Source organism: Elgaria multicarinata, chromosome 6 (assembly GCF_023053635.1).
Source record: "Elgaria multicarinata webbii isolate HBS135686 ecotype San Diego chromosome 6, rElgMul1.1.pri, whole genome shotgun sequence".
NCBI lineage: Eukaryota > Metazoa > Chordata > Lepidosauria > Squamata > Anguidae > Elgaria > Elgaria multicarinata.
The window spans coordinates 103,099,304-103,120,932 of NC_086176.1; the positions used below are offsets into that span (position 1 = coordinate 103,099,304).

Genomic DNA, 21,629 nt, shown 5'->3' on the forward strand with positions numbered 1-21,629 from the left:
ATCTTAAAAATAAATAAATTTCCTCCAGTGCTGGGGGTGTGGGTGGAATTTGGAGGATCTGAATTTCAAAAGGGGCTCACATGATGTTCCTCTCTTGGACTAACATGTGGATTGGATGTGGGGCCAAAATGCAGAATCTGCACCCTTTCTGGATTCCCGATGGGACTCTGCAAATCCCCCCGTGAGCAACAGGACATGTTGATGTACCATCAATCTCAAGGAGACTGTACAGAAAAAAAACCATGACTGCTGCCATAGACCTGTACGTGCAGTCATGTTTTCCAATAGCAAATAATCATTTCCTGTCACTCTCCGGGAGGAACTGTACAGTCCCATTTTCAATGGACACCGTAAGAGCCATGTTTCTTGATGTTGGGCAGTTTCTCTAAACTAACTATATATCAAAGGGAGTTGTACTTAATAGTTCCACTCCTATCTCTCTGGATTATGTATTTGTTTATTTATTTTAGAGGACTACTTATGACTTTTTAATGTCAATGAGCTCCATGACATCTAGGTAGAATCGCACGGCACCTGTCGCTTCTCTCGTCGCTCCAACATCGCTTCCTGAAAACAGAAAGTAACGGGGCCCATTCAGTCCGGCAGGAAAGAGCAGCAGCCAGACTTTTTCTAGGGTTTTTTGCGGCACAAAGAAGGCCAGAAGGAGTGGAAGACGCGCGAGAGGCAGACGATGTCATGTGAGCAATCTGGGAATGCCCAGTAACGAGCATGCAGTAAAACACTCATCGAATGGAGCTCAATGTATGAATGGATTTTAATGATTATATTTATACTTATGACCTCTAATATGTGTATTTATTTGCACTGTTTTATTAGGAAGAGAGGTAATATTGTAAATGAAATTAAGATGGGTATTTGTAGGGAAGATAAGCGATGGGATATAGGTTGGACATATAGATATGCGGCTTGCTCTTTGAGTGGGAAGGTCATAGGTATGTCATAAATCAGCCTTCCCTAACCTGGTACCCTCTAGGTGTGTTGGATTGCAGTTCCCATGATTCCCAGCTAGCATGATGCTAGCTGAGAATTATGGGAGTTGCAGTCCAACACATCTGTGGGGCAGCAAGACTGGGAAAGTCTTTCTTGGGTTGCTACGTGGTTCTTCCATTAATATCTGGATGTAATGCTTTATTTGCATATGTAACATATATATGATGTTCCTGGGTAATATGCATAATAAGCAACAAAAACACAAACAAACACAGCATGAGTTAGCTCACAGAATATTAAAAATACTGAGTTCATGTGGATTATTAGGGTTTTTAAAGATTATTTCCAAAATAAATGGACATGAAAAGATGTTCTAAGATGATATCTGCTGATGTTCAATGTTTGCATCATATAAAAACAAAATATGCTGTTACTTTTAGAACTATTCCACCCCCAAAAAAACTTTTTCTTCATATACAAATGTATGCAGATTTAAAATTGATCACCAACTAACCAACGAAAACACTCATAATCAAAAACTAAGATTTCTTTAAACCTTTAAATTAGATAATACCATTATTAAAAATGCACTGGGCCCTAATTCCACATTGGTAATATGGAAGTTGACATTCGCCATGAGCAGAACAAACATTTGTTCATGTTACTCAAGAGTCTAGTCTAGCGATTTAGTCAAATATGATTATAGACATATCTTACAACCATTAATTTAGAAAGTTTAATTTAGACAGCAATTCTATGGCTCCCTAGACAGAATCAAAGTGTATGTGCATAGGATATTTCTGATTCCTGGATCCAAGGTCAGGGACAGCAGTCTGACCTCGGAGCCAGGTGTCTGAGCTTCCTGCCCTCTCCCTCATCCCCTCACAGCTGGAACATGGATAACCTTGCTGGCTGCCTCTCCCAAGAGGATAGAAAGGGGGGCGCCACTGGGCAAGGAAAGGGGGGAACTGGGGAAGGGAGAATGCAAGCTATCCCCAGCCTCCTTCCCTCCCTGATGCCTTAACAACATGGCCGAAAATACCCACCAAGCTAAAATGCAGACGTGAAGGGTTGGAGGCTGATGGGAATCCCGATAGCATTGTGACCTTAGAACAATGCATTTAATATGGTTCTTACATATATTCATGAATGAGGAATTGAATGGAACTGCATGAAACTGCAAGTGTCTCCTCTCCACCCAACGGTGGCTGAGAAAGAGACCAAAGTTTTATTTGAGGAAAAACTACTGTGGAATTTAAAATAATAATTTAAAAACCTGGCTTTGTATTCAAACCAGTTTGATCTTACTAAGTCTACATAATGGTTTAAGGTTAACTCAGGGCAGATTGAACAGTTATACACAGCAACAGTTTTGCAAACAAAAGCAAGATCTTTATAGTGATTTTCAACAGCAACATGCTTAGAATCTTGCTTTTAGTAACTGTGGATGCATTTCAGATGTCCAACAGATAACAAAGTCCATCTTATGCCATTGTATACATTGACACCGATGGCATGGAAGTGACTATGATTAAAACTAAATTCGATCGAGATTTTTCACCAGCGTGACCCAGACTCTGCACAAATAAGGGCTAAGTCAAAATTCAAATTTTCTAAATATGTAAATAAAACCTGCAATTTAAGCAATCCTGGGGAGCTTCCAGATAATGCTTCTATCCCACAATTGCCCTGCCTCAAGCGTGCTCCCTCCCTCTACACCCGCAGGTGCAGAAAGAGCCAAAGACTTCATACAACAAAGGATGGATGACACTCCATTAGCAACTGTGTTGGAAGTGAGTCCTGGGCTCAACTTAGTGAATGAGCTTGAGTTAACATCCATCAATATATTACAGATGCAGGAGAAAAGTTTTATGGGAGAGTCCAAATATTGTCCTCTTCCATTTCTAACCCTCCTGATTTTCCCCACCATTTCTTCCATACCAGAAAATAAAAATCTGTTAAGGGGGAAATGGCAGAATAGCTACACAATGCCTTTTGATTGGTAGTGCTAGGAACCCTCCATCTTAAGCATCCCGTATGTGTGTTTCTGAACCAAGTATCTTTTATTCTACTTGCTATTGGGATCTAGTAAGGGAGATCCAAAGGGAGAGGCGGGTAAGAAATAAATAAATATAGTAGTAGTAGTAGTAGTAAGAGCAATCAAAAATCTAAACCAGACCTCTGAAAATTCTTCTCAGATCTCCTCCCAAAATTCCCAAGCCTACAGCTAGAAACTTTGAACAGTTTTGTTTTTCTTTTAAGATGAAAGAAGTGATTCTCAGGATACAGCAGATGCCCAAGTTTCATACGTGCACAGCATGGGCAAAGATTTTTAGTGCACAGAAAGGCCTGATTCGGGGTGAAGTAGCCAAGGACCCATACAGATTTGATTCTCACAAGTCACGGCCAGCAAGTCACAGCCAACAGTTAATTACTGGCCTGGTTCAGTGGGGTGGGTGGTTATGATCCTTACTAGCAAACACAGCCTGAGAAGAGGGGAGGTGTCTATCTCCTTTGCACAACGCAGTCAGAACTAAAATCCAGTGCCAATGGGAACTTTCCCAAAAAAAACATTCTAGTCAAGAAGGAGGGATTTTAGTCCTAGCCATTGCTGGGAAGGGAAAATAATCACCTACTCCTTCCACATGCTGCATTGCTGGTAAGGATTGCTCCACCCAGCCAGCCTGTCATGTGCTTTTAATTAATAAATGCAAAAAGGGAGCCATAGCTATATGCAATACCGTAGCTCAGTGGTAGAGCACCTGATTTGCATGTAAAAAGTCCCAAGTTCGATCCCCAGCAACTCCAGGTAGGGCAATAAAAACTTCTGCTTGAAACCCTGGAGAGCTGCTGCCAGTCAGTGCCAACAACACTGGAGTAAATGGACCTGATTCAGTATAAGGGTAGCTTCCTATATTTCTAACACATTGTGAAATGTGTAGTTTAAGCTTTGATGGATCGAGTTCCCATTCAACACAAGCAGCGTAGACTGGGCCACTAGGCAACCTGAAGTCCTTTGGCTTAACTTCGGTATGGGTCAGGCTGCCCATACCTCAAGCGCACCATGACCTTCAGGGACAAGGACACAGGGACAAGGGGAAGGGAAGCTGTACATCTGAAAAGCAAAACAGAGCCTCCCAACCTGGGCTGTTTAATGGGCCCCATAAAGCACAATAAACAGTCACACTGTTCTCCCTTCTCAACGCGGGTAGCATGTGTGTCAACTAAAATGTACTCATAACTTAGCCGTTACAAAAACGACTCCCTGTTTATAAAACGTAAAAGGGCACCGAGGCCAACATTTAGAGAACGAGACAGCGAGAACCTGTTCTTCTACGATGTCCAAAGGGTACACATAACTTAGAAAAGATTGCAGCATGATCGGCTTCATTGGGCACTTCGCAGAGCCTCCCCGACCCTTGCAGAAGCGAACGATGCCCCTGGGTAGCGAGAATGCTGAACAAAACGAGAAGAGAAGGCAGAGCTGCGCAGCACCAGGATGCCAGACCAGATGGTGTGTTGTGATGAGAGCTTTCAAAAGGGAACAGTCTATCCTTCTCCCAGCACGGGAACCGGTTTGCCCTCAATTCGCCTGGATGGTAAAAGTGAGCAGACGCGAGTAGATACGGAAAAGCAGCAAAAGATTTAGCAGAGGTACGGAACTGCTGCCAGAAGCTTTAGAAATCATCTCTCCCAACTCCATATTTCTGGGGACAGGGCTTCGTTTTTAAACACAGAAGTACTGTGACTCGGGCTTCTGTGGGAATCCCACGGCCTCCCATGAGTGGAATCCTTTCTATGGCTGCAATCAGAGTTGCACTGACATAGGATGAAATCCCATGTGCATGGGGCCAGGAAGTGATTGCTCAGAGAGAAACAGAAAGGCACTCGGTACTCTTTAGATCATCTGAGAGGAACAAAAAGGTTGCTGCTCCAATAATTGGCTGGTTCCTCTCTGCTGTTCCACATCCAAGCTGCTGGCCAAGAGAAGGCAAGTGAGCCGGCAGCTGCCCCTGAAAGTGGTTAGAGAGGAGACCCTTTCTAGGAACCTGTAGCAGCTGTTGGAGATGCTGCTGCTGCTGCTGTCACTTGGAGGCTTCTTGACACATGAAGGCTTGTTCTTGGGCTCCCACATCAAACCACCACTCAGTCTACAGCAGGGGTAGGCAAAGTGGTACACCTCCAGATGTTTTGGACTGCAACTCCCATCAGCCATTATGGGAGCTGTACTCCAAAACATCTGGAGAGCATAAGGTTGTCCATCCCTGGTCTACAGGAAGGGTTAACCATCAGTGGCCCAGGGCAAACATGGGTGATGATGCTCTAAGTGGTGCTATCAAGTCCGCCAGAAAACAATATTCTGGAAAGAAAGAATAGACTTTGGAATGCCTTCGTACAAATCAATGGTGCACCCACATTTGAAGAACTGTGTACAGTTCTGGCTGGATATCAGGAAAAACTTCCTGACTGTTAGAGCAGTACAACAATGGAATCAATGACCTAGGGAGATCGTAGGCTCTCCCACACTAGAGACCTTCAAGCGGCCATCTGTCAGAGATACTTTAAGATGGATTCCTGCATTGAGCAGGGGGTTGGACTCAATGGCCTTATAGGCCCCTTCCAACTCTACTATTCTATGGTTCTATGCCATTGAATGCACCTTCCCTATCCATTCCAGCAACTGGCATACATTCTGATGAACTAAACGCCTTTAAGTTTCACAAGCATCTCCATTCTTTAGTTGGTAAAGCAATACTTCCACGCTGCAAGTTGACTCAGCTTTCTGGAGAGGGACTGTGGTGCTGCATCCCTATCACGTTACTTGTTGTTTCTGTTTGTTGATCATTTTATATATGTTAAAGGGTCTGCGGTTACCTTGATTAAAAAAAACAAAAAACCACACATCTCCAGTGTCACGCTCTGGAGTTGCTAGTTTTGTTTGCTTTTTATTCCAGTTACAAAAGGCTAAGGGGCTGAGTTCTAAAAAGACACATCGGCTTGGCAGTTCCTGGCAAACCTGACCCAATTCCATAAGGCTTGCAGCAATCCAGGGCCCAGGACAGTGTGTTCCTATTTCATTAACGAAACTCGTTTCAGTTTAAAACCTTGAGAATTCTTTAAGGAGTAGCTGGCAGATTTTAAAGCACTGCTACGTAACTCAAGCCACCTCTAGGTCCCTTTTGATGGCCATTAACGTTTATGTTTAAATGTCTTTACTTTCTCCCCCACAAGAAAAGGACACAAACAAACCTTTAACATGCACAATTTAAAGGCGTAGTCGCAGCAAATACTACATAGCCAGATATCGTAGACTCAGGAGGTTTATAGAGCAATATAATTAATCTGTTAACTGCTGTGCTTTTCATCAGGGTTAATTGATTTGTTTTTATGTTACGTTTTAATCAAGATGCAGTTTTTAATCTCGACTTTATTATCGTTAGCCTTTTGGTCAAATGGTGGGATATAAATTTAATAAATAAAGAAATGGCAGCGAAATGTCTTCAACCATAGAATCATAAAGGAACCTTGGAGACCATTTAGACCAACCCCGTGCTCAATGCAAGATCCCTGGCAAGGGGGCAGCCAGCAAGAATTGTGCACTTTAATTGTATACTGCCCAGAGAGCTTTGGCTGATGGGCAGTATATAAATGTAATAAATAAAATGAATAAATAAATAAATAAGAAAGAAACCACTCCATCCTGCAGCAGTCTGTTCCACTGCAGAACATGAGTTTCTCCTCTTGTTTAGCCAAAATCAGTTTCTCTGCAATTTCCAACCATTGGTTCCAGCTAGTGATATGGATTTTCTATGAAAAAAATGGATTAGAAATTCGTCCCCCAAAAAATGCATTCCTTTGCAAATTAGAGTAATACACATAGAGTAAGTTGCATCAGTACATTTTCAGTTTGCACCAAGGAAAGAAAGATGGGGCTTAAGTCTCTGTAGCAAGCATCCCACAATTGTGGTGCCACTGCTCAGAAGACCCTGCTTTGCCACATGTCACACTTAAAAGCACAGGGATGTACATGAGGTATAGCAGAGTCCAAAGATACAGTAAGCCTGGGTCATTAAAGGTTAATTCATATTGGGCTTGTTCAGATAACACTCCAGGCTCTGCGGTTAGCGAAACTGTGGTTCTCTGGGGTTGGCACTAACCAGAAGCCGTGCTGCCCACACAACACTTTAAGCCACAGTTAGAGCCACTAACCCTGCTGCAGACAGTCCAGCTGTGGTTAATGAGTGAGCAGGGTTTAGCAAACGTATCGCACAAGACACCTTAAATCCTGCTGCTTAACCAAAAGCCTTAACCATCAGGGTTTAAGGTGACTTCTGAACAGGCCCATTGAGTCAGACCAATAAAATAGTCAACTAAGATATGGCAGGTTTACAGAAAATTGGGCACCATTTATCAAAATCATCAAATTATAGAATAAGAGAGTTAAAAGGGCCTATAAGGCCATCAAGTCCAACCCCCTGCTCAATGCAGGAATCCACCCTAAAGCATCCCTGACAGATGGTTGTCCAGCTGCCTCTTGAATGCCTCTAGTGTGGGAGAGCCCACAACCTCCCTAGGTAACTGGTTCCGTTGTCATACTGCTCTAACAGTCAGGAGGTATTTCCTGATGTCCAGCCGGAATCTAGCTTCCTGTAACTTGAGCCCATTATTCCGTGTCCTGCACTCTGGGATGATCGAGAAGAGATCCCGGCCCTCTTCTGTGTGTTCTATAAATTTAATTCCTTAATTCCAAACCCACATTTACATTTTAAGATAAACTAACATGACGATGCTTTAATAATATGCCAATCTCTTGTGAGCTCAAATGGTTGAATCTGTTAACTTAAGAGTCGGCCCATTGTGCCATCTAGGCCAGTGGCTTCTCCAAGGATTCATACAGGTTTTTCTTCAACCCTTCCTGGAGATGCCAGGGATTGAATCTGGACTTCCTGCATGCAAAGCAGGTGTTCGAGCACTGAGTTACACCGCCTCCCAGGTGTGCTTGGCTCATACGATGGGCTACCTGCAGTGTTAAAAATGCCAGGGGCTAGTGCCATACTCTGCTGTCACTGGCACAAGCAGTGATGGAGAACGTAACAATCCTCTCCAGCAACACCAAAGCAATGCAGGACTGAATATGCACACAGCAGGTGCCTCATGCACAGCAGGCTACACACAACAAGAACAAATCCAAATGAAGCAGGCCACAAAGCCTCAGAAAAGGAGGCCACAATTTGCTCATGGAGCCTATTATTTATTTACAGCATTTTAACCCCACCCTTCACCCAAAAACAGCTCCCAGGGTGGCTTACACAGATTAATAATAAGACCTTCCCTGCCCTCAGGCTTGGCATCTAAAAGACATGACGCAAAAGGAAAAGGGATTGGGAGGGAGGAGGAAAAATGCAAAACTCAGCCACCAGCTGCAGTATTTTAAAGTTAAAAACTTGTACAATACAATATCCTATTTACACCACATTGACTTGGGAAGTGTGTCTCTTCGGAGCAGGGGTGGGCAGAAGGTATATCTCTAGATGCTTTGGACTTCAACTCCCAGAAGCCCCTGCTAGCATGGCTGATGGTCAGGAATGCTGGGAGTTGAAGTCCAAAATGCCTGGAGATTTACTTTCTGCCCACCCTGCACCTCACATGAGAGAAGTGAAGGTTAAGGCAAAGGCAACCTGACAGATGCATCTCAAGTGGTGAATTTCTGTGCACCCCTAATTATTATAGCATGAACAATCCTTCACTCGATGAGTTTTCATTTGTTCTTCCTGGAATGTTTAAGTTTCAGGTGGCTGGAGAGGAAACATGAATAAGCATGGCTCACACATTCCAGACTTACACCAGTGAACCCAATGGAATACTAAACAGCACTGCAGGAAAACTGAACAGATACTGAAAGCAAAATTTGCTGCAAAGTTTAGCAGACGACAAAAAGCAGCATTATGGAGTGACAGAATTGGATACAGCGCATTGTCCCGGAAGTGTGGTATTAACCTGAAAATAACGCAAGAGTTGATGTGTTTTAATAAAGAGGTCCCTCATCTCTCACAATTCCATCATCATCAAAAACAACAACATTATCATCGTTACATTATTCTGCAGAGGGAAAAAGTGAACTCATCTAACAGCAGTCTGCCTCCAGATGTCAAAAATGAGAGAAGGATTCTAAAAACAAAGGTACATAGCTTCATATTTCCAGGTTAAAATATGCCAGCCTCTTTTTGAGTGTGAAGTACACCCCATATGCAAAATTCAGCACTTGCTCTTTAAAAAATACTTGGAAGCAGTGATTGGGAAAGTCATGTGTCTGAAAGACACATATCTACTTATAATGCTCTATGTGTGGCTTCTGTCTTTTGTTTTCTGACGTGCAGTTCCCCAGGTTCAAAATGTAAAGTGGCAATCATCCCCGAGCAGGAAAATTGGAAAAAAAGAACATTAAATTGCCGCAGCACAACTTCAGTGGTTGCCTCCTTAGAAATTTACCTATCTAGCTATTTTGGGATCTGATTCATCATTGCATCTTATCATGTTCTCTAAACCCTCTTCTGACACCTTCAACTCTGCACCAAAAAGATCCAAAGGTCTTGGCTCGATAAAAAAAATAAAAATAAAACATATAGCACATTCACTGTCACTTGGTTTGCCTAATTAATGATGTCTGGGGCACTATGTTTTTCCATTTAATTCTTATGTGGAAGCCCTTCAAACTACTGATCAAATTCCAATCAGGGACAAATACCTATTCTTTCTTTTTTAAAATCTTTTTCTCCCAGACAGAGGTGGGGGGTGGGGGGGGAGCAATTGCTCAAGCCCTCCCACATAGAGGGGTCATATCAACGCTGAGAGATGGTGCTATCTGAGGGAGAAAGAGAGGAGTGCAAGAAGGCGAACCTCAAAGCAACATTTTATTTAATTGTTTATTACATTTGTATCCCACCTTTTTTCCTCCAAGGAACCCAAAGTGGCATCCATAATCCTCCTCCTCTCCATTTTATCCTCTCAACAACAACCCTGTGAGGTAGGTTGAGCTGAGAGCCTGTGACTAGCCCAAAGTCACCCAGTGGGTTTCCATGGCCAAGTGGGGACTAGAATCCGGATCTCCCGACTCCCAGTCCAACACTCTAGCCACTACACCACGCTGGCTCTCATTCAGCCCCTGAGCTTCTCAGAGTCTCCACAAAGGCCAGGGGAGCAATAAAACATTGGAAAGTAGATTGTAAGCCTACGCGGCAGGGTCCTGCTATTTACTGTGTTATCTGTACAGCACCATGTACATTGATGGTGCTATATAAATAAATAATAATAATACAGAGGAACCAACTGTGCTATAGTTATTCACCCCACAAAAAAGATTCTACATATGTCCTCATCAGCCACCAGGGGGAGCTCCCAGTGCCATGAATATAAGGGATTGCATTCTTAGTAATCCAAACAGCCACTGTGTAAATTAATTCGCTATTTCACACGCGGGACGAGGATTAACACAGTGGATTGCTTAAGGCCATCTAGAGAATTCATGTATCAGGTCAGATTTGAACAGGAATTTCCTAATTCACAGCTTGCAGCCTTCGCTACTATGCTACACAAGCTTTTCAACAAGTTAAATCTCTGACGTTTTCACCCATCACAGCTAAAAAAAAGTTGCACATTTCCCAAACATCGCCAAAGGGGCCTTTTTTAAAGAAGTATGATATAAATCATTGTTTGTAGTCTGCGTATATTTAGCTTTTATTTAGAAACTGCAGCCACCCAACACAAAGACCAGTTTCACATGATCACTGCAGCCCGCTTATGTATGTTTATAAAACCGCCACCCGCCTGAGCCACAACTTATCGTGGCTTAAATTAGTGTCCTAAATAAACCATGATGAGCTGCAGTGATCATGCAAACTAGCCCAAACCCAAGCAAAATAGTCAAACTGCATCAGAGGGTAGAAACTACGGGAAGCCACTGCAGTCCTTTTACGGGTCCTGTTCGCTTCTGCTGTTTTTCAGATGTTTGCACTGCTTACGTCTGGTCACTTAGGGTCCATTGTCACACAAGCAATATAAAATGCAGCACACCTACCTGGCTCCGAAAATGTCCTTTTTGGCTAGATCTATTCCGGCTACAACCTTAACTCTAAGGGTCCGAGACTCCTCCTGTTTAAAACACATACAAAAGAACAGAAAATACAGTCTTAAAAAAGGCATATAACTGTATAAATACAAATGCAAGTGGGATTTAAAGGGCAGAAGCTCAACTCTCCTTAGGGCAGAAGACACTGTAGCAGCCTCCCCCAACCCGGTGCCCTCCAGATGTGTTAGCCTGCATGTCCCATCATTCCCAGCCAAACATGGTCATCTATGGGCAGGGTTGGAGCCCAACACTGGTACAAAATGGATGACCTAAACCAGCCTCCCCCAACTGGGTGCCCCCCAGATATATTAGGCTGCAACTCTCACCAACTCCAAACAGCTGGCTGGGGATGATGGGATTTGCAGCCCAACACATCTGGAGGGCACCAGGTAAGTCCTCTTTAGTCATTACTTGCATGAATTTATTTATTTATTTATTATTACATTTATATTCTGCCTTTTTTCCTTAAGGAATCCAAGGCAGAATGCATAATCCTCCCTCCTCTCCATTTATATGGAACTCACTACCACAGGATGGAGCGATGGCCACCAATTTGGATGGCTTTAAAGGGGGTTGGATAAATTCCTGGAGGCAAAGGCTATCAATGGCTACTAGCCCTGATGGTTGTGTGCTATCTCCAGTATCAGAAGCAGTAAGCCTATGTGTCCAGTTGCTAGGGAACATGGGTGGGAGGGTGCTGTTGCACCATGTCCTGCTTGTTCATCCCTGGCCAACAGCTGGGTGGCCACTGTATGAACAGAGTGCTGGACTAGATGGACCCTTGCTCTGATCCAGCAGGGCTCTTCTTGTGTTCTTATCCTCACAACCACAACCCTGTGAGATAGGTTAGGCTGAAAGTCTGTGACTGGGCCAAAGTTACCCAGTGAGCTTCATGGCCAAGTAGGGACTTTAACCCCGATCTCCTGAGTTCCAGTCCAACTCTCTAGCCACTACCCCACACTGGCTCCCTTACGAACGCAAGAGTTCAGTTGTATCTTCTGCACTGAGCAGCTTTCTCTGCTCATGGAGGTTCCCTGTGCAGCCTAGAACCCTGAGATCAGGGCTCCCCCTATTGGGAGAATAACACAATGACTAAAAGCTTTCTGCCAGAGCTCTTTTGCATTTGCTTTTCCTCTTCATATGACTCTGAGGTCTAGTATGTTTATCCTGAGGAAAGATGACTGCAGAGAGCAAACATGATAGGAATTTATTTATTTATTTATATTTATTTATTTATTTAAGTATATTTATTCATGTAAATTTCTTATCCACCTTTCAAGACTGTGGCCTTTCCAAGGCTGCTTACAATATAAAACATAACATTCAGTATCAAACTATAAAAGTATCTTAATTATTAATTTAAAAGAACATTTTAAAATAAGGCAAGAAAACTAAAATGAAATTTCAAATAGCTAACAGGAGCAAATAATATAAAACCTTTTTTTAAAATGAAAACCCAGACGGTAGAAGTAGTTTTTCTTCAAGCCCTCTTAAAAGCAGCGACAGTTGGAGTCAGCCATTTCTCTCCCAGGAGGAGATTCCATGGGGTAGAGGCCACCACTGAAAAGGCCCTCTATCTAGGGCACACCAACCATTACTGATCATAGTGGTGGGCCAGTAAGTAGAGCCTCCAAAGATTATCTTAAAACACAAGCAGGTTCATAGGGATACAGGTGGTTCTTCAAATAACCTGTATCTGAATGTGTAGGGCAGACATGAGAACCTCCAACCCACAGGTCTAATCAAGTCCATGAAGGTTCCCCCATGAAGGTGCTGGCCTGTCGCCCCGTCCAGCACTCTCCCCATCACTGGTCAGAGGGAGCAACAGAGATTCCTCTGTACGCTGCTCTTCCTTCATCCCTGCCCCAATGTCATCCGGTGGGGGGGGGGCAGTTATCTGACCCACAACCCCAAATAGGTTCCCTACCTTTTAGGCCTTTAAAGGTCAACAGAAGCACTTTGAATTGAGCCCAGAAATGTACTGGCAACTGGTACAGCTAGTACAGAAATGAAGAAGGTTGCACTAAGCTCTCCTTCAGCTATTCCAGGTGGTTTGCCTGCCTACCTACCTGCCACATGCCCAACTAGTACATGCCTGCCTGCCACTCACCCTAGGTATTTGCTACCCTCTCCAACCATGGAATCTGGCCCTTGAGAAGAGCCCCTGAATATACAAAAAAGCATAAAAACCCAAGCAAGAGAAACACGCCACATTTTCTCTTTCCACAGAAGCAGACCCAACCATCCTAAGAAGGTGCTACGCTTGAGGGAGTAACCACATTCTCACCAGAAGCCACTGATTTACTCCACCACTCTTTCCATGACAAAATACCTGCTACACGGGGGGGGGGGGGGAAACAAACCACAAGTGCAGCAGGGTTATAATGATGGGGACAGAGGAGTAGAGAGAGGGAGAAAGAAAGAGAAAGCAATCCCCCTCAGGAATATTTCACCTTTCATTTTTTTAAAAAAAGGAATCAAGTCAGTAGCCCTTTTTGTTGTGGAGAGGAAAGTGCACAGGTAGTTTCTTTTCCCCTTTTTATTGCATTTATATCCTGCCTTTTTTCCTCCAAGAAACCCAAGGTGACGTCCATAATCCTCCACCTGTCCATTTTATTCTCACAACCACAACCCTGAGAGTCTGTGACCAGCCCAAAGTCCACGGCCGAGCGGGGACTAGAATCCAGATCTCTGGACTCTCGGTCCAACTTTCTAGCCACTACACCATACTGGCTCTATCGAATTCTACCCAATTACTCACAAAGCAATACGGCTAAAAAACTTTTAAAAATAAAAATGATTTACAATGACTGACAACCAAACACATTGAATTTAAATCTAGTTGTTGACAGAGGGTAATACATTTAATATATTTCTCCCCACCCCCCATTTCCTTTACAGATAAAAATATAAGTGGGATCCATTGAATGGTTGGAGGTTTTCTTTACGGTTCTTCATAATAACAAATTATATTTAATCTCTTTACAATAATCTGAGGGTAGGCTTTGACAAATATTGATAGGCATGTCCCTGATTTGTATATAGAATAAAAGATATTTAGACATCGCCTTTAACTCATTTCAGTTGCTAAGTCAATTTTTCTGCCACACCACTCCATGTACCAAAACTTCAATGTTAGACGTTCTGCAGTTTTCTAATTTTTAGCTATTACCCTGTGAGGTGCTATCAGCATGAACATGAATAATTCCTTTATAATGTCACTTTTGGATTTTCCCTCAGGTTTTTTGCTAAATAAATTGAAACATATGAGGCTCTCTGTATTTATGTTGATTCCTCACCCCTTCACCACAAAACGTCTGGCTACAGAATGGAAGTGAGGCCACCTAAAACGGGAGTCCATAATATTTCTCCACCATGAAACTGGAGAGGTAATGATTCTGAGGTAAGAAAATGAGGAAATAGGCTCACATAATCCCACCACAATTCAGCAGGGTAGAGAGTAGCAGGAAATGAGAGGTCACTCCTTGATGAGACATCGCTTTTACCCATAGCAAATCAGTTGGTCAAACAAGGGCAGTTTATCTGACCACCTATCAAAACTCCTGGAGATATAATTGAAGAGCTGTATTAAAACACTTCCAATTAACTAAATGCACACACTCCAGGATGACTTGGCCACCTACCCACTCACAACCCCTTCCTGTGTAACACTTACATTCAAAACTTCTATTCTGATTTCTGAGTAAATACATTCGCTGGGATATCAGTTCCACTTTGCAAACAAGGTGAGAAAGACAGAAAGAGATTAATTACCTCAGTCCAAACCACAAAAGGATTTAAACGTCAACGCCAGCTTTCATCTAAAACCAGAAACTACTGAAAAACCAATTCCTTCCTAGAGGCATATAACGTTAGCCAAGGAATACTTTCACTTCTGTCCTTAAGGAAGGATATTCAAGATCACTTAACTGTTCATGTATGCCCGGTTTGCATGTAACAACTGCCCAGGGTTTTATTTTTTAAAACACTGGGTTGTCATTAACAAGCCAGCACGCTCTCTTCCCCTAGAGAGTTGGAAATCAGGGTTAAACCGAATTCGGACATCATGCTAAACAATCCAGGGTAACATCCCTGGGTTATTAGCCATTCCCATTGGTAGAGGCCAAGCAGGAGGGATCAACAAGAACCATTTTAGCATGCTGGCTTGTTCATGACAACCCAGATTATTAAAAGAAAAACTATGGCTTTTCATTATATGAAAACTGGGCCATGTACCCTACCTCTTAACTCGGTTGGCTCTTTTTAAAAGCGAGACCAACCCCTTTGTATTTTCAACCTGGATTAGTGTATGGAGAAGACCTGGAGATTTGTTCCACTGCTCAACATGGGCATAAAGTAGAATGTGGAGTCAAATCCCTTGGTAGGACACAAGAGGAAGAGTTATTCCAGCTTCGTTAAAATGGAACAAAAGGCTGCTATTCTGGGACAAGTGCTTCTGCTATACTGGTCCTTCATGAAAATGGATTGTTTTTTCCTCATTCTCCCACTCCCTCCACTCCTCACACATGAAACTCTTATGCAAGAGATGACTTTTTCTACTAACACTGTCTGCTGATAACAAACACTTTAAAAAAAAACCATTCAAGATGTGGCAACAGGATGAATCTATTTATCCACCTGTCTCAATATTTGGGGAAGGCATGGACGAATCGGTCAATAGCAGTTCTTACTATTTCCTATCTTAATTTCATTCCATCACATTTCTGCAGCAGTGTGTGACTTTTTTCTTTGTTAGAAAAAAAAGTCATATGCATTTCTTAATATACATTTTTGTACACAATTTTGCCTGATACACACATTTTTGCAAGCCATTTTCCTTCATGCAAAGCTCTAAGATATGTTCACTAATCCATGCATTTTTGTGCAGGTATTTCCCTAATATACAGATTTTGATACACATTTCTTGTTCAAGAGAGCTACCTTACAAAACTTCCAGAAACTGTAAATGCCAAAATTATAACGCTGTTTCAGTTCACATTTTGTTTTGGGAACTGCGAATTTAGTGAATTCTTATCAAAATGTGAAGTGAACAAAACTCTCCGCATCCCTAATTTTGGGAACTCGGTGATAATCTTATTTAGGCATAACACCTAAAACCTCTGGCTCTTTCATAAACTGTCCTCTGAGATTTTATTCATTGCTCAAGAGAGGCTGAAACACCTTTCCTATTAAGAACAACTGCCTACACACCATATCAATTTTGCTGCGTGGTTTGATCCTGGTTGTGCTTTTTATATTGTATTTTGTATTTGTGCTTTTAACCTGTTGGTTGTTTTATTATGGTTTTAATTTTTGTGAACCGCCCAGAGAGCTTCGACTATTGGGTGGTATAAAAATGTAATAAATAAAAAATGTAATAAATAAATAAAATAAATCTCTCTTAGAGCTTGTCTTCACGACACTGCTTTGCCACTGCCTGCCACTAAATCCCACGGTTTAGCTGCTGCAGGGTGGCACAGGTAATCCCAATTGCCAGAAGCAGAGCAGGCTTTCCGGCAGCCATTTGACTTGCTTGGCCCTCCCCCTGCCAATTAATCAGTGCTCACCATCCGCCCCGGAATGCCCCCAGCTCAACACTGGAGTGAGGTTACGCAGCAGAAGGGCCATGATGACTTCGCTTGGAAGGGAAAAGTCCCTGACTTTTTTAATGCAAAGCTTCAGGGGAAAGCCCTATAGTGGCTTCGAGTCAGCGGCTGCGTCGTATAACCGGCGCATCACCACCATGAAGCCCCTGCTGGGCAAAGAAGACATACAGATAGTCCCTTGCACTAACCTGCAGTTTCTTTGCAACACTCAACAGTAGCTGAAACCAACACACAACCAGCTGCCAAGAGCTGTTACAGTAGTTAAAGAGATGAATCTTGTTAAAACTGGGTTTTGCTATTACATATACAAACTGCACCTTTATTTTTGCATGGCAGGCGTTCAGTCAAGCATGACCACAAGCTTTAGTGACAGTAACCCGAACCTCTTGTTGGGAAATTCCAATGGCAGCATTTGAAAACTGAAGGACAATGGCCCTGCTTCCTCCAGCTTAAGATCCCGGTTAGGCAAAGAGGTGGTGGGATATTGAAACTGTGGTGGGCTTTATGTGCCTCTTGAAGACACACCTGTTTACTGAGGCTTTCCACGATGGATACACCCTGCTCTGTTCTACTGTTCCTGTAAGGCTTTTATTATTTTATACGGTTTTTACATTGGTTTTTATATTGCTTTTATGCATATTTTTATGTAAACTACTTAGATCTTCTGATGTCAAGCAGTATATAAGAAGCTAGGTTCAGAGGCTGTGTAAGGATGATTGGAAAATGTGCAGCTAAAACAATCAAGTAGCATCTCCCTTATGACGAAAGGTTACAACTGCTGAGATTGTTTAGTTTGGAAAAAAGGAGGGTAAGAGGAGGCATAATGTACAAAAAAATTATGTATATGATGTGAATAAAGTTGATAGGAAGACATTTTCCCCCTCTCCCATAATTGTAGAACACAAAGGTGTTATCCCATGAAGCTGATGGATGAAAAATCCAGGACTTGTTCACAGAGTACGCAGTTAAACTATGGAATTCACCACCACAAGATGTAGTGAAGACCACCAATTTGCATGGCTTTAAAGGGAGACTGGACAAATTCCTAGAGGAAAAGGCTATCGATGACTAGTAGTCCTGATGGCTATATGATACTTTCAGTATCAGAGGCAATAAGCCTGTATACCACAGTCGCTGGAGAACATGGGTGGGAAGGTGCTATTGCACCCGTGTCCTGCTTGTGGGTTCCTGGTCAACAGCTGGTAGGCCACTGTGTAAACATGTGAAAAAAAGGATCTGAAGAACCCCCTAAGCTGTCCAGTTGATCAGGCTGGAACAGCTTGGATCTTATGAGAGGGAAAAAGGAGACACAACCAGTTTGTGAAGCAAGCAAAGGGATTTATTTGGGGGAATTGGGGAAGGGGAATAGCAATTAATGTAACAATACAAGAAAAGCGAGCGCAAGTATTTCACAGAGAGCTTCACACCCCCTCTGGACAAAGAAATCTTAGTTTCAACACTCAGAGAGTTACACACGAACCCGCTGAGGGCAAGAACGCTTTGGAACTATGCAAGCCCAGCCAATCAGGAAGTGGGAAACAGAGCTCGCTGGATCACCTCTTGCTTTCAATGGGCAAGGAAGTGAGTCACGCCAGAGACGCCCCTCTCAGCCTCCTTCCGATCAGTAGCACAACCCCATTGAGTCACACCAATCGAGCCGACTGAGTCTTGGTAGCAGAGCTTCCTGGATCGCCTCTTGCTTTCAATGGGCAAGGAGAGATTCACGCCAGAAGCACCCCCCCTCCTTGCCCTTCAGTTGGTAGTGTGGCTCCTAAGGAGCTTGTTGGCTCCTGGTTACCATGACACTGTTTTATACAGTTGTCTCTGTTGGTGTACACAATCTCTGCCAGCTGAGTCCCAGGACGGTGCCCCTTTGGATCCTGCCCCACCCCCACCCCCTGGAGGTGGGAGAATTCATGCCGAAGGATTGGCACTCCCCTCGTCCTCCAACTGGATGTATAGAGCGGCATAATAATTGTGCAGTATGAAAGAGGCAAGACGGCCCACCCTACCTTTGCCCTGGACGATGAATTCCACCCATGAAATTCACCCACAACATACTCCCGGATTTTCAGTTAACTCCCCTCCTAGCTAAAGAGGAAGCCAGTGCCAGAAAAAGTTTGGATGGAGGTAGTTCTTAGGTGCACCTGGAACCATCTAAAACAAAAAAAATGCCACAAAGCTCCAGAGCAAAGAGAACACAGGGGGTTTATACCCTTGGTTCCTCATTATCCGATTTCCTCCCTTCATCTGTCTTCCCAGAATCTATCCATTCTTTCGCACCTCCCCTCCCACCAGGGCACATGGGATCAGCAACTCTGCCTCTGTTATCCCCCTTCTCTTGATATCTTCCATTGACATTTGCACACTTTGGTAATACAGAGACAATCAGCTTATTTACAATTCAGTTACATCTGAGGTCATGCTGGTACAAATCTCTTTTACATTACACCCTAATTGTTACATTTCAGACAAAGGTTATGGTGCCTGTGTTTACATTAAGATGAGGAAGAGCATAGGTTGAAGGTCGTAAAGCTGGCCACTTTATGGAAGAGAAGTGGAAAGAGAGATGGATTAGGGGATTATATGGAAAGTTGAGGGGGAGAGAGAGAAAGTAACCCTTATTGATAGTAAAGAAGGATTTTTAAAGAAAAGGAGAATTTTCAGAGCCTAAGCAGCACATAGGGGCAAACACACATTTTTCCAATTTGGGGTCATTCATAAACCCAACCTAAAATCCACTCGTGATAACCAGAGTGCTGGACTAGATGTACGCTTGGTCTGATCCATCAGGGCTCTTCTTTATGTTCTTATGATTGTATTAGTAAAAGAAGCCATCATGGCTTCTCCTTCCACCCCCGCACATGCAGCATACGCAATGCCATTTTCATAATTCACTGTGATGCAACGCAGGTTGGCATCCAAACCTGGTGCACAGCGGAAGTGGCTTCACAACCACCCTACAACTTCTACAGCAAGCCGTGGTTTGTAGGGTGGGTACGAAGCCACCTCCACCATGCCACGTACCCGGTTCGGACTACACGCCAACCAGCACTGCATTGCGGAGAATTATGCAAAAGCAGTTGTGCAGGGAAACAAACCATGATGGCTTCTTTCACCAATGTGATTGTCCAAACCTAGTCAGAAGCTTCTTGCTTCATCCTTTGCGCTGGCTGCAGAATCTAATTTATGCGTTTTTAAATTCAGGAAACAATTTCCTCTTCAACTATTTGTGTTTTTCAATCAGCAGACCATACATTTTGGCCTGGCTCACTAAGCCTTTATTTGTGGTCACCATCACCTCTTTCTTTTCCTTGAGTCTGCTGGATCAGAATCTTTGGTAGATCTCTGGGTGATTCACAATAGACTGGCAAAGGTTTCTGACACCCAAATGGTCTAATGAAAGCAATAACTATAACCACACCCACCACACCCATAAATAATGTTTCTATAAAAGAACCGGGGGGGGGGGACCAGGAGTGGGGTTTTGTGTGATTCTGGTACCAATCACAACCATACATGTGCCCAGAAGCAACTTGTCCCTTAATTCTTTCCATCTGTCCACCTGCTTGAGCCAGTATTTTGCACCTGCTTCCAGATGGTGGACCTCATGGTTGCAACAAAAACTGAAGAAGGTCCTGAAAGCCTGAAGTGTGCCCACTCCTACACAGGATCCCTCACAGAATTCAGAAGAGAGACAGGGTCGTCTCTCACTGGAGCTGGGAGATGGAGAAAAAGATGCAGCGTCTTCCAAGGAGCAAGGGCTATTTGACTTAAAAGATGTGTGATGTCCTGTTCCAATGAACGGGCATCATCCGGAACTTATGAACTTTGATGTCAATCAGTTGACGGTTGCCAAAATTCACACGGAGATGCACAGATCCAGGTTCTGTGTCTGGGGCAATTGCATCAACTGCACTAGAAAATGGCATCTGTAGCTATCAAATATGTGAAATGCAGGCTGGAGCAACATCACACAGGGTCAGTTCTTACAAGCTCATGGCCTTCATGCAAACTGCCTTTGTGATTGCGCCTGTGTCATTTTTGTGAACCAGGACAATTTCGGTGCAATTTCGGTGGTAGCAGGTGGCACTTTTTTGAGGCAAACATCAGGGAGACCCATGTCGTTGTTTTTGAATTGGCCCATGGATGCAGTATAAAAGGAAGTACTTCTTCACACAGTCCATAGTTAAACTACGGAATTCACTGCCACAAGATACGGTGATGGCCACTAATTTGGATGGCTTTAAAAGGGGGGTGGATACATTCCCGGAGGAGAAGGCTATCAATCGCTACTAGCTCTGATGACTATGTACTACCCCCAGTATCAGAGGTAGTATACACCGTTGCTGGGGAACATGGGTGGGAGTGTGCTGTTGCATCGTGTCCTGCTTTGTTGGTCCATGGCCGACACCTAGTTGGCCACTATGTGAACAGAGTGCTGGACTAGATGGACCCTTGGTCTAATTCAGCGTGGCTCTTCTTATGTTCTTACATGCTCTATCCTTCCCTCTGCAGAAACCCTTTGTTGTTATTTGTTTTTAAATGATTTCAAAAAAGAAAATGCAGTGAAACACATGGGAGGGCAAGAAGGACAAACCCTCTACCAAGTAGCGCCTCATTCTTAATAAATAGACCTCTTTCAATTGCCTTCATAAATGCGAATGGCCCCTATGGTCAGAAGAGGTCCGACTTCTGAAATGTCAGAGCTTTATCAAATCAATCAGAACATCAGTGAGTCAGTAAGATTTCGCCTGATAACACCCATTGTATGCTAAGGGCAAAGTGAACTTTTGCACAGAATAATAATGCTTGTTAGTTCTGTGGGCATCTGGTGGTTTTGTGTGTGTGTGTATCATGTGGTGAGAAGTTCAGATCCCAAACATAATAAATAAGCAGGGGCTAAAATGAGAAAAGAAGTTCCATTCCTCGGCCACACCTTAGTG

At 43.3% G+C, this 21,629-nt stretch overlaps 1 protein-coding gene across 7 annotated transcripts in view; it reads right to left on the bottom strand.

Annotated features, from left to right (window-relative positions):
- Window positions 1-21,629, bottom strand: part of NEDD4L (NEDD4 like E3 ubiquitin protein ligase) — a 289,888-nt gene that overhangs the window by 194,470 nt on the left and 73,789 nt on the right. For 6 of the 7 annotated variants that reach the window (XM_063128205.1, XM_063128204.1, XM_063128209.1 and 3 more), the window contains one exon: window positions 11,027-11,100. In XM_063128205.1, coding sequence (XP_062984275.1) covers window positions 11,027-11,100 — 74 coding nt within the window. Of the gene's footprint in view, window positions 1-11,026; window positions 11,101-21,629 lie in introns of those variants that run through there. The other variant, XM_063128210.1, reaches the window with a different exon arrangement.